The 12,120-nt window shown below is 38.8% G+C and overlaps 1 protein-coding gene and 1 non-coding gene across 2 annotated transcripts in view; both read right to left on the minus strand.

The window, feature by feature from the left end:
- Rbm39 (RNA binding motif protein 39) overlaps window positions 1-10,927 on the minus strand; it is a 43,970-nt gene extending 33,043 nt beyond the window's left edge. Inside the window, exons 1-4 of the mRNA XM_012514661.2 lie at window positions 10,632-10,927; window positions 9,811-9,874; window positions 8,014-8,063; window positions 2,446-2,640 (exon numbers count right to left, since the gene is read on the minus strand). Coding sequence (XP_012370115.1) covers window positions 2,446-2,640; window positions 8,014-8,063; window positions 9,811-9,861 — 296 coding nt within the window. The 5' untranslated portion in view covers window positions 9,862-9,874; window positions 10,632-10,927. The remainder of the gene's footprint in view (window positions 1-2,445; window positions 2,641-8,013; window positions 8,064-9,810; window positions 9,875-10,631) is intronic.
- Window positions 1,853-1,954, minus strand: LOC111816713. Its single transcript, XR_002821062.1, has one exon. It is a non-coding gene; the product is annotated as a small nucleolar RNA U13 (small nucleolar RNA).
- Window positions 10,928-12,120: the final 1,193 nt, after the last annotated feature.

Raw genomic sequence — 12,120 nt, forward strand, 5'->3', positions numbered from 1 at the left:
AGCCATCTCACCAGCCCCTAAATCAAAATTTTAAAAGTACCTTCTACTGGGCCAGGGAGATGGCTCAGTAGAATAAGTGCTTGCCTGGCAAGTACAAGGTCCTGAGTTCAATCCCCGGTTCCACAGGGGGGAAAAAAAAAAAGTACCTTCTACCATTAGTTTTTCATATAAATGTATATGAAATGAACAGCTAAGAGAAACCTACAAAATACTGGATTTTTCTTTTTGGTTTTTGGAGACAGCCTTGCTATGTAGTACAGGCTGGACTTGAACTCACTATATAGCCAGGCTCATAGTATTCCTCCTGCCTCAATTAGAATTACAGCCATGTACCACCACTCTCCAGCAGTTTAATCCTTCTGAATTTAATTTCAGGGTTTCTGCTACGTAGCTTGGACTTGTAGTGATCCTCCTGTCTCACCCTTCCCAGTGCTGGGATTACAGACATAAGCCATGCCCAGTTTCGGTGGCCAGTTTGGTGCAAGGCTGGCATGGCATGCAGTACTGGAGATCGAACCTGGGTCTTTGCACTTGCCAGGCAGACTCCCTGGCTCCTTGGGCAGTTTATTTTAAAGATAAAAGGGTCAGAATCAGAACTCATCATATCACTAAACAAATACTTTCAACTAATACCAAACATTTCATGAAAATCAGGATTGAGTGCTTTAGTTACATTTGCTTCTAATTCATTAGTCATTTTTAGCTTATGTGCAAGTTAGTTTAAAAAAAAAAAAAAAAACCTTGGATGACTAAGTAACTTGCAAGGACTAGAAAACTCTGATTCAGGCCTGTTTCTGAAGGCAAGATCTCAATAAATTCCCCAGGCTTGACTGGAACTTGAGATAATCCTACCTCAACTCTCCAGAATGCTGGGATTATAAGCATGCACTACCATGCTCAGCTAACTGCGCTTATTAAAAGGCAGTAACATCATTCAGTTTTTTGTTTTTTGTTTTTTTGGTTTTTTTTGTGGAATTGGGGATTGAACTCAGGCCTGTGCGCTTTCCAGGCAAGTGCTTATTCTGAGCTATCTCCCCAGCCCCCATTCAGTTTTAACCTTTTAAAATTACAAGGTAATTCTCTTTCCAAAGCGCTTATTATAGTTCAATATCCATAGCCATAACAAAACATGCTTCCAACTTATTTAACCCATCTAAATTTCTTTTTCTTTTTTTTTTTTGGTGGAACCGGGGACTGAACTCAGGCCCTTGCGCTTGCCAGGCCAAGTGCTTATTCCACTGAGCCACCTCCCCAGCCCAGCCCATCTAAATTTCTGTAATGATCTAAACCTTTAAAACTCTTTTAGTTTAGTATATACTTTCTGGTTTGGGATTTGTTGGGCTTTTTTCTAAGACTTCTATGAAGTGCAGGCTGGCCTGAAACTCACAGTGGTCCTCCTACCTCAGTCTCGAACATGCTGGAATTACAAGGTGTGCACCACCATGCCAAGCAAGAATATTCTACTAGGGGGGCCTGCCCCTTAGCTCAGTTCTTTAAGTGGCTGCTTCAACAAAGCAGTCAGGCTCAGGTTGCTGTGGTTCGATACCCACAACTCAAGCCAGCCAATCATGCCCTGAAGGCATTTGAAGCAAAAAACCCTCTGCCTTGGAGCTGGTGAGATGGCTCAGTGGTCTAAAGCACCTACTTAGAACAAGCTAAAGCACCTACTTAGAACAAGCTTAGCAAGCACAGGGACCGGGTTCAATCCCCAGCACCACATGCCAGCCAGGCCTGCCCCCTGGTGGGCTGAGTTGGACACACACACACACACACACAATTTTTTTTTTAAAAAAAGAGTATTCTACTAGTACTAAAGAATCTGTTTTTTTTCTTCTTCTTCTTCTTTTTTTCACATCAGATAGGTAATGTGTCCACGTCGTAACAAGGTTTTAGGGAGGCACACCTCATACATAAGGCACGAACACCCAGTCATCACGCTCATGAACAGAAGGATCTAAAGAATCTTAAATACAAACAGCTAGTGGGCCCAAAAAAGGTATCTATCAAGCATACACAACAAATTCAGTGTCTTTTCATCTGAAAATACAGCCATTATTCTTTACTGTTACATATTTTTAATTTATCCTATCCACCTGAACTTTATAACTTTTAAAAAATACTTCACACATTTTTAAGCTTTTTCAAGCATTCAAATGCTTTAGCCTAATTTGGAGTGACATGCAATTAAAATATTTTAACTAAGTAACAAAAAGTTGATATGACTTACTGAGTACAAGTCTTACTTGTCCAATTCACTTCAATATTCTTTAATGGCAATGTTTGTTTAACCTGTGCTATATTCCTCAAAGAAGTGGTTTTGGCTAATTTTTACCAAACACCTAAAATATAATTTCATAATTCAAATCCCTCAAACTGTAAATTGCTATTGCTATCTGAATTGCCAGAAAATAATCCTCTAGTTATAATCAAATTACAGTTACATACTAGGGACTTCTGTAGCGGCCTCGGAATCTACGATCACGACTTCTTGAACGGCTCCGTCTCCTTTCTTTGCTTCTACTTCGCTTCCGTTCCCGGCTTTTGCTCTTTTTTCTTTCTCTATCTCTACTACGCTTTCTTTCCTTACTTTTGCTTCTCTTTCGTTCATGACTTCGACTTCTGCTCTTGCTTTTTTTCCTCCTGAAAAAGAAAAATAACTATTATCTTGCTGACTAAAAAACATTCTTAAAAAATACTTTCTTTTAAGGTAAAAATTTTATTAATACTTTGGTAAGTTTTTCTGTTTTTACTATCATATAATGATACATATTTTTAGAAAAATCAATTCCTAGGTATAGTAACAAGACTCCTCCTTTGTCTTACATAACTAAAATGATCAGTCAAGGGATTGTTGAGAGAAACTGGGGTTCAAGCAGCAGGCACTGCAAGATCTCCTGAGTCAGATACAGTTTGTTTTTTTTTTTCTTTTCAAAGTTAGATACAGTTTTAACAACAACAACAAAAAGACTTGTCAAGTATAATTCAAAGCCTGAAGTTTTAAATGGTTTAATTTTAACTTAACAAGCCAACAAGTGTTATTGTAATCCACAAGTTATATATAATAGTAAAATGAAAGTTACAATAGTATATGCTTGATTTAGGTACCAGAACTGGTTCATGACCAACTTCATTAAATACACTGATAAAATACTGTAGTATTTTATGCTTTTTAAATACTTTCAAAGCAGTATACAGACATCAACGTTTGGTTTCCATGGGAAGAATTACCAAATAATGAAATAATGACTAAACACTTAAGAACTAATGCATTGTAATACATCTTTCTGCAATTTTTTAAAACAGTACTGAACATTGAACCTACAAGATTTGGGCACAGAGGCTGGGGAGATACCTCAGCAGAATAAACGCTTGCATGGCAAGCACACAGGCCTGAGTTCAATCCCCGGTTCCCCCTCCAAAAAAAAAAAAAAAATTAAAAAATAAAATGGGGCATGCCGGGAAAATTATCAGAAGTATCAGTGTGCTACATCCCCAATAGCCTTTTTATTTTTTGAGATAGGGTTCTCGGTATGTAGTCTTGAACTCCCTATGTTCAAGGCTCAGCCTCCAGGCGCTATAACTACAGGCTTAAACACGTGTGACTCCCAACCCTTACTGAGAAGTCTTGCCAAGTTGTCCCAGCTGGCCCAACCTGTGATCTTTCTGCCCCATCCCCCATGTGGCTAGGATTATATAGGTATACAGCACTAAAAAACCTTTGATTTAAAGTTATAATAAACACACTGCAAAGTGGAATACATCATTTTAAGCCAGTTTATACAAGCCTGTAGGGTGCAATCAAAAAAAAAAAGACCAACTTGACCTTCATAAATCTTTATAAACCTCAAACTCTAAATGGTAAAAAAGCCAGTTGTACCTTCCTATTTTTACATTTTTCACAGTATTTGACACATTTGTTCCATAATTAAATGTAAAATCTGTACCTGTGTCATCACCCAAAATAGAGGTGCCTTCAGATATTTTTTCAGATTATTTCAATGAAAAGTGATATACACTTCAAAAGAGACTTATTCCACTAAAATGTCAATCTGTAGTGGTTTAAAGACAACATTGTGACAATTCTACATCATTATCTGAAAATTAAAGGCTTTAGTTTATCAAAGCAAAGTTAGCATAAGAGCTTTTGAGGTCTGCCTCAGAGAACCTGTAAGCAGGTCATCTTAGAGTGCATTAAAAATAGAAAAGCAAAGACACCCACCTTCTGGAATCTTGAAACCCACACTCCAATCACAAGGAGATGTAGAGCTTTCCAAGGAGGCAAACTTTGTCTAAAATTTCAAGATAATCCACCTGACTGTCTGAAATGTATATGCTAGGTAGCACATGACAGAAAATTAGGCTACACTCTCGTTATTTATATAGAAGTCAAACCAATGCCCACAATAGGCAGCAGGTAACATTCTTTATTGTCTCAAAAACCTGACACTAACCTTTACACTAAAGAATTCTTATGAGAGGGCTAAAATCAAGTGCTAAACATCATCAACTCAAGTTAGGGAATAAGATAAAAAGTAATCCTATCTACCACAAAAAAGGGACAAAAATTTTTGCCCTATTTAAAAATGGCCTGTATCAGAAGAAGCCAGTATACTTTACCTCTCACAGGCCTCTACTTACTCTGCCAAAAGAAAAGACTTCAAAGACCAGACAGAGTTTTTACTTTAACTTAAAGGATTTCTAGGACTTTTGTTAACAGTCCCCACCCACATCTGAAGGCAACCTCAGATAGGTAAGATATAGGATGACATTCAGAGAATACAATCTTCTGCATAAACAGCCAAGAGAAAAATTCAAAGGCACTAGAAACAAACATAATTCTATAAATCCCAGCTTCAAAAAACATTAAACAATGTTTATCAAAACCCATACTAATAGTCAAATCCTGTTACAACTTAAATAGGACTTTCCAAAATCTTTAGTGGCAGTGGAATTTTGTACTGAACATCATTGAAGTAAATGGTTCACTGGGCTGGGCCTTTGGACTTTTTGGTTATATGGCCTCTGCTGTAAAGGTGTTTTGCTATAACTGGATTTGACCTCTTCCATGTAAGAAGATCTAAATTTTAAATGCAAAGTGTTCTGGAAAATAAGAAAAAAAAAATAGAAAAGTCATTTATTCTAAAATCTATAGATAATCCACACCACAGTAGCCAAAATATTTCAACTGTGTCATTTCATTATCCTTGTAGTTCTTTAAAGAGCTTAACCTAATAAATTGTGGTTTAGACTTTGCAAAAACAGGTGACAGCAACAAATGTTCCCTTAAGGGCAACCTCAAGTACTTCAGGTACTTAAAGCAACTTTGGAGGCCTTGTCAACCTCAGGGTTATAGCTCTTCATAAAGTAGAACTGATAACCTATATGTGTTATATTAAACAGTACTTCTTACTACAGGGATATAATGAAGTGTATGTGTTGAGAATCACGGTTACTATTTTTTAAATGAAACATTTAGTCAATACTTTTTCTGGATAATTTTCTTAATATCTTATGAATTATCTCAACACTTAAAGACTTTTAAAATCATTGAAATTTTAGGACAAAAAAATGCAAAATGGCAGCTTCCCTTCATTAAGACAACTTACCCTAAATAGCAAGCAAAGGGAGAACCTTTTAGTTTCATCTATCTCTAAATATCAGCATTTTCATCTGTATGTTTGAATTTGAGTATGTTCCTTCAGAATAACTCCTGACTGAACAAGGAAACCATTTAATCAGCTACAATTCTGTACATTTTAAAAGATTACTACACCAGTGTTTAGAAAGGGTCTTTCCTCAGAGAATTCTAAGGCCAATTAAGTTTTCTATTCTTTTATTTACTCCCAAAAATGACTTTACACTAAAAATCTCTAAATTCCCCCGCCCACCTCCACCCCTGGAACCGGAGATTTAACTCAAGCCCTTGTGCTTGCCAGGGAAGCGCTTCTTCTACTGAGCCATCTTCCCAGCCCTCTCCAAACATCTTTTATAAAGCTTGTTGCTCTATAAAGTAGATTGATGGCTTTAATGAGCTTACATGCAAGATAAAAAGACAAACAGGCAGGGTGACTGGAAAGTGATAAAGATTTGCACCTCAACGGTGTATGTCCTCACCCTTTTGGCACTTAACATATTACTTAACTATAGGCCAGACATATGCACTGGATAATTCATGACAATTTATATACAGTTCTTCCTGGGTTATTTGATTAGAGAACTAAAAATAAAAGTATAAGAAATCCATTACTTCAATAAAAGACTGAAACCACACATAACCCTCCGGTAATTTGATGACTTCTCTATCAACTACCAAGACTAAACCCAACATGATGGTCATATCAACTTTTAATTAGTGAGGAAATAGAAATGACTCCCATCTAAGCTCATATCAGAAATAACATTACCCACAAATATCACTTTTAGCCCTTTACTACATTTTAAGGGCATTATAAAGAAAATATTATTTAGCAAAGCCTAAATACTCCAAATACAATCATTTTACCATCCATGACACTTTATCAACCTAACAAATCTGTTAAGGACTGAAGTAGTTATGATAAAGCACTATGAGCTGAGGAAGTGCCAAAAAAAAGGCTATTTTACCACTTTTAATTGTATATTACTATGTGGCCATAAATATAATACAGCACTTTTTTTTTTTTGCACAAAGAACCAAACTCAGGACTTTGTGCTCACCTGGCAGGTGCTGTACCACTGAGCTAAATCCCTAGCCCATGATACAGTATTTTATTTTTTAATTTATTTATTTTTTTGGCAGAACCGGGGATTGAACTTAGGCCCTTGAGCTTGCCAGAGAAGCGCTTATTCCACTGAGCGATCTCCCCGGCCCCTATGATACAGTATTTTAATAACACCAACATATGCCAGTAAAGCAGCTTAATACTTGTAATATGACAAGAATCACTAACTTTAAGAGCTAAAAAAAAAAAAAAAAAACCTTCAATAGATCTCAAGTTTCTGTTGTTTTCTGAGGCACTGTCTCACTATACAGTAGTTTGGCCTCCAATTTACTGTGATCCTCCTGCCTCAGCCTCTTGAGTGCTGAGATTACAGGTGAGAGCCACAATGTGTGACAGGTCCCACTCCTATAAAATAGATCCAGTTTAAACTGTTACATAGACTTTTTCTTTCTTTCTTGAGACAGGGTCTTGCTATGCAGTTCAGGCTGGCCTTGAGCTCTCTGTAACCCAGGCTGGTCTCGAACTCCCAAAGATCCTCCTGCCTCAGCCTGGGATTACAGTGTGTGTCACCACAACTGGCCTTACAAAGACTTATTCTGCACTGTATTCTACATCAGTTTATAGTACCTTTTATGAGTCATTCATCTAACTCAAATTCCATATTTATATAATTAAAGCCAAATTAAGGACTTAAGTATGCTGTTTCATTACTACAGAAACAGCTTTTCAAGAGTAAGGATCAAGGATTCCTTTAGTAATTTAAGTCAGTAATACTTTTCATGGCTATTATCTTCTCTAATATAACTATCCTTTCAAATTCAATGGGATAATTTTATTGATGTCATGAACAAATATTAAGGTGATGTGGTTAACAAATTTAAAGCAAAACACAAATTCTACTATAGGAATTTATTTTATTTGTCTTGAGACATGGTATGGCTATGTTGCCCAGGCTAGCCTCCAAACAACTTGTAATTTTCCTGTCTCATACTCCCAAGTAGGGGGATTAAGAGTGTGCCACTGCACCTGGCTTAACACAGAACTCTGAACCAGATTATCACGATGGACTTGGTAGGAAAGGTGTCCAGAACCTCCCTGAAACCAATTCCTGAAACCTAGGAGGAAAAAGTCCATAATTTCACATACTCAAGGAGTTTCTTGTCCCAAAAGGTAAAGAACTAATTTTCTTAAGAGACAAAGAAAGGCTTCAGTAGGAAACCTTAGTATGATGGTTTAGCCACAGGAATACGACTTAAAATTTCAAACACAAAGCTCATTATAACTACCCCCCAGGTTCCTTTTTAAAACTTACTTTTTGCTACGTTCTTCATGGCCGTTAGCACTGCTCAACTTGTTCTCATCCTAAGCAGGGTTGATAGAAGAACATCATGAGGGCGAAGTGGTAACATTTCATTTCAAGTTGTCAAAGGGTAAAGGGAATAGGAATAAGAAAATACAAAACAATTTAAAAACTAATTACTTTTAAAGTTTAATATGGAAGGCTATAAAAAAATTTAGATGGTATGTGTTTAACCACTTTGTTATTTACAATTATGTCATCAAGATACAAAAATAAAAATGTCCGCATTAACACATTAAATTTTACTTTCTTACATAGCTTATATATTGTTATCCAGATTTACAGTGCTGAAGTGGTTAAATATAATTTCCATGAAACATATAGTCCTGTTTTGACTTTTATTCCATGTGCTGTGGTCCCTTTTGTCAGTACCACGGCTCTATTTCTGCCTAAGCCCCAAGTGGCCATGCTAGCAGTCAGCCAGCCACTATCGATTTCCTGTGACCGATGTCATTCCTGAGATCTTCGCCCATTTCCGTTGGAGGGTTGGGACTGTAAGAGCTTGATGCCACCTCTGTCACACATCTCGCCCTGAAGCAAACAGGGATTCACACTGCTTTAGTAATGTTGACTCCCAAGAACCCAAGAAAGTCAATTAATAATCCACCAGTCCAACCTACACATTTCCTACTTCCATACCTGTTCACATGGAATTACATCCATATAAACTAAGACACAAGAATTTTAACATTTAAACAGAAAGTAGCTCTTCAAGAGTCTATACATTACAAAACTACATAAACACTATCAGAATGAATCCAAAAGGTACCACATGGCCGTGCTATATACTCCAAAACAAATGTATTATTTTTTAAAAGGTTTAGTGCAATGTTTAAAGTTTTCATCACATCAGTTATAGGAGCATAAATGCTAACTTACGAAGTTTACAGTTTGTGACACCAGTGATAATGCATGCATACTGCTATTTTCACCACCAACTGGTGAAAAGAATGAAAAGTGAATTTACTTTTACTGTGATACTGAAATGGGTCATACTATATATCAGGCAAAATAATCCCTTTGTAGTTTTTAGTGTGAAATACAATGGCAGGGCCTAATTAAAAGCAATACAATATGGAGAACAGTAAAACAGTCATCAGGTGACTAAGCTGTGATACTGTCTCTTCTATTTTTTGGTTTTTTTCTACTCAGGGATCCAAGAATTTTAAAGATTATTAACTGAGAAGCAGATCGCCACCTGCCTGTTTTAAGATTTACTATCACCAGTCTTTCATTTATGTGTGAATTTTTAAATCTCACCCACTTCTTAAAAGACTTGTTAAAAGATTTACTTGCCATAGACTGGTTATACTTTGTTATTCTTGGACCCCTGCTATTTTCCCAAACCACTACCATTCACCTTTTTGCTATACCAAACTGGAGCTGGTAATTCTTAGTTGAGTCATTTTACCTAGGGGACCACGGTACAGCGATAAGTCACTCAATTACTACCTTATGATTGACAGTTCACACTGGAATCAAAGGTGAATTCATGGGAGTAGAGGTGAGATATCGTTAGGCAAGTCTACAAAGAGAGATAGATGGGCATTTATTCATCACGCTGAAGTGAAACTACTGCACAATATTATTACATCAATAGCATATATTTACTTTTGTAAGTTACACGTAATGCATCTCTGATAAGATAAATCAAGAGGGCTCCAGGGAGGTTAGTTTACATTTCAGCAGTAGTTTCGTGAATAATGCTAAATTAAGAAATATATAAACCTCACCGACATGTTTTCTCACCTTCTTGTAAGGAGCCTCAAGCATTGCTTCAATATCAATATCGTCTGCCATTTTCTCTAAACACCTAAAAACAAGACAATCTAGTGAGTACACGTATTTTAAGCCCCCCCCACCTTTTTTTTTCCTTTTTTTTTTTTTGAGATAAGGTCTTACTATATAGGTTAGACTGGCCTCGAACTTAACTGCGATTATTCTACCTCAGTCTCCCCCGAGTACTGGGGTTAGAGGTGTGCGTCACCACGCCCGACTCCAATTTTCAATTTTTGTCTTTTATAACTTTGTCTTAACCAACAAACTCCAAAATTTTTCAAAAGCCCTAAAATGACACAAATGGCCTAAAGTATTATATCTAGTAGGATTAGTCTACTTAAATCTGAAACGTATCTTGTCTTAAGTACAAGAGAACATAAAAATCCAAATTGTAAGTCTACGATGAAGACAAAACCATAACCGCAGAGGCTCGAGCCAAAGCACCTCTTTCTGCACAAAACCACTGCTGCCATTTTAGGGGCAAAGGGAAACTCCCTCTCGTTGGGAGGGGTTCTGTGCCAAGGCATCGCTCGGCTGGCGCCATGTTGGGAAGCCGCGGCCGGCGCGGGCCTCAAAGGGACAGGTCGCCAATCTGCCGAGGCCTCCCTAGGGTCTCTGCCACAAGAAACCAGACTCTTACCACCCGGAAATGGGTGCGGCCACCAAAATAGGGCCGATTTGTCAGGAACTACCACACATTCATATCGCTCAAAACCGACACCAGTGTTCCTCAGGACTAACACCAAACCTCGTAAAACACTACAATACGCGGTACCGCGATGGCGCCTTACCTGTGCGGGCTTTCGGACGCCTGTAGTGCTCGTATTCGGAAAGTCGGCTGCCGCTGTCGCTACTGTTAACACCTAGGCCCAGGCCGCGATACCGCCCAGCCCTATTAATAGGGCTCACAGGGCGGATACGCCTAAGCAAATCTAAAAGAAACAATGGAGTTAGAGGAGCCCGCGCAGAAGAGCAGGATGGAAGCTTCGGCAGCTGAGGATCCACCCCTGCGACAGCGTCAGCAAGCTCCCTGAAATGGCGGCTGCTGCTTCCTCGTACTCAGATTCACCAACACACATACACAAACACTCGGGGTCTCCCAGAGCCCACAGCACGGACTCTCGCGAGAAATTACCCTGAATTTCAGCACGAAGAACACCAAATATCGCGAGATCTAGCTATTGCCCCAGCGACAGTAGCCCAATCTCGCGCAATGATTGCGCCACAGATGTTCCCATCCCCCTTTCAGAGAGGCGCATTGGACTCTCCTTCCACATAGGAGCCGAAATCTCGCGAGAACCCAAAGCTTTCCAGGGCAAAGACAGTTGGTGCCCTATCTGTCAATCTTCTAGCTCCTAACTGAGTGGAGCTCCGCGTTCTTCCTATGTTCGTGGCGCCTTCTCGCAGCCATCTGAAGGTTTCCCTCTCATAGCCCGCCCCTCCCTTTCCGGCCTGCCACCCAGGTGGTTGTCAAGGTCGCCATAAGGCAATCTGGTCCATATGACGGTAGGATTAAACGGTCATTCACTGATGGCGGTTGTCCGTAGTGGATGAAGACAAAGGGAAAAGCAGGTCAGGGGTTCGGGGGCAGAATAAAAAGTATTACCCTGCCATTTAGTGTCAGTGGGCTAGGTGAGGCCTTGATTGTCCAGCTTCTAAAAATAGTTGGAAACACTGGAGAAAAAGGTAGAGCGAAAAGAAAAGAACTCTGCTTCCATCAGCAGTAGGTTAGCTTTGTACCTCCTGAATTTAGCCTGGCCTCGTGTCAAGTTTGGTATTGTCTCCTCAACAATGTCCCTCTTTGCTCTAACTTTGTCTCCTAACCCCTGAAGACAAAACTCATGGCAAGCCAAACATTTGTCACTTTTTTTTTGGCCATTACTTTGACGGGGAACAGAAAGGTCATTCACTATTGGGGTGTTTTCCTTCCGGATAAAAATGTCTGAAAAAAAAAACTATCTTCTAACAAAAGTGTTAAATTTGTCAGCAGTTTGATGGAGCATAAAAAGGATCAGAAATGAGAGGTGGAGCCAGGTGTGGTGCCACACACCTGAATCCCAGCATTTGGGAGGCTGATGCAGGACTACTGCTGCGAGTTCAAGTCCAGCCTGGGCAACAAAGTGAGTTCAAGGCCAGCCTAAACCACATACTTGAAACCCTGTTTCAAAAAAAAAAAAGACCTTGGTATAACTGCTCCAACACTGTGATTTTCGACAAGTAAATTTATCTTTCTGCCAATTTTCCCTTCCCTCCATATCCTTTTTCATGGACCTCATGAGG

The sequence above is a fragment of the Octodon degus genome, unplaced genomic scaffold (genome assembly GCF_000260255.1).
Source record: "Octodon degus isolate 3935 unplaced genomic scaffold, OctDeg1.0 scaffold00037, whole genome shotgun sequence".
Lineage (NCBI taxonomy): Eukaryota > Metazoa > Chordata > Mammalia > Rodentia > Octodontidae > Octodon > Octodon degus.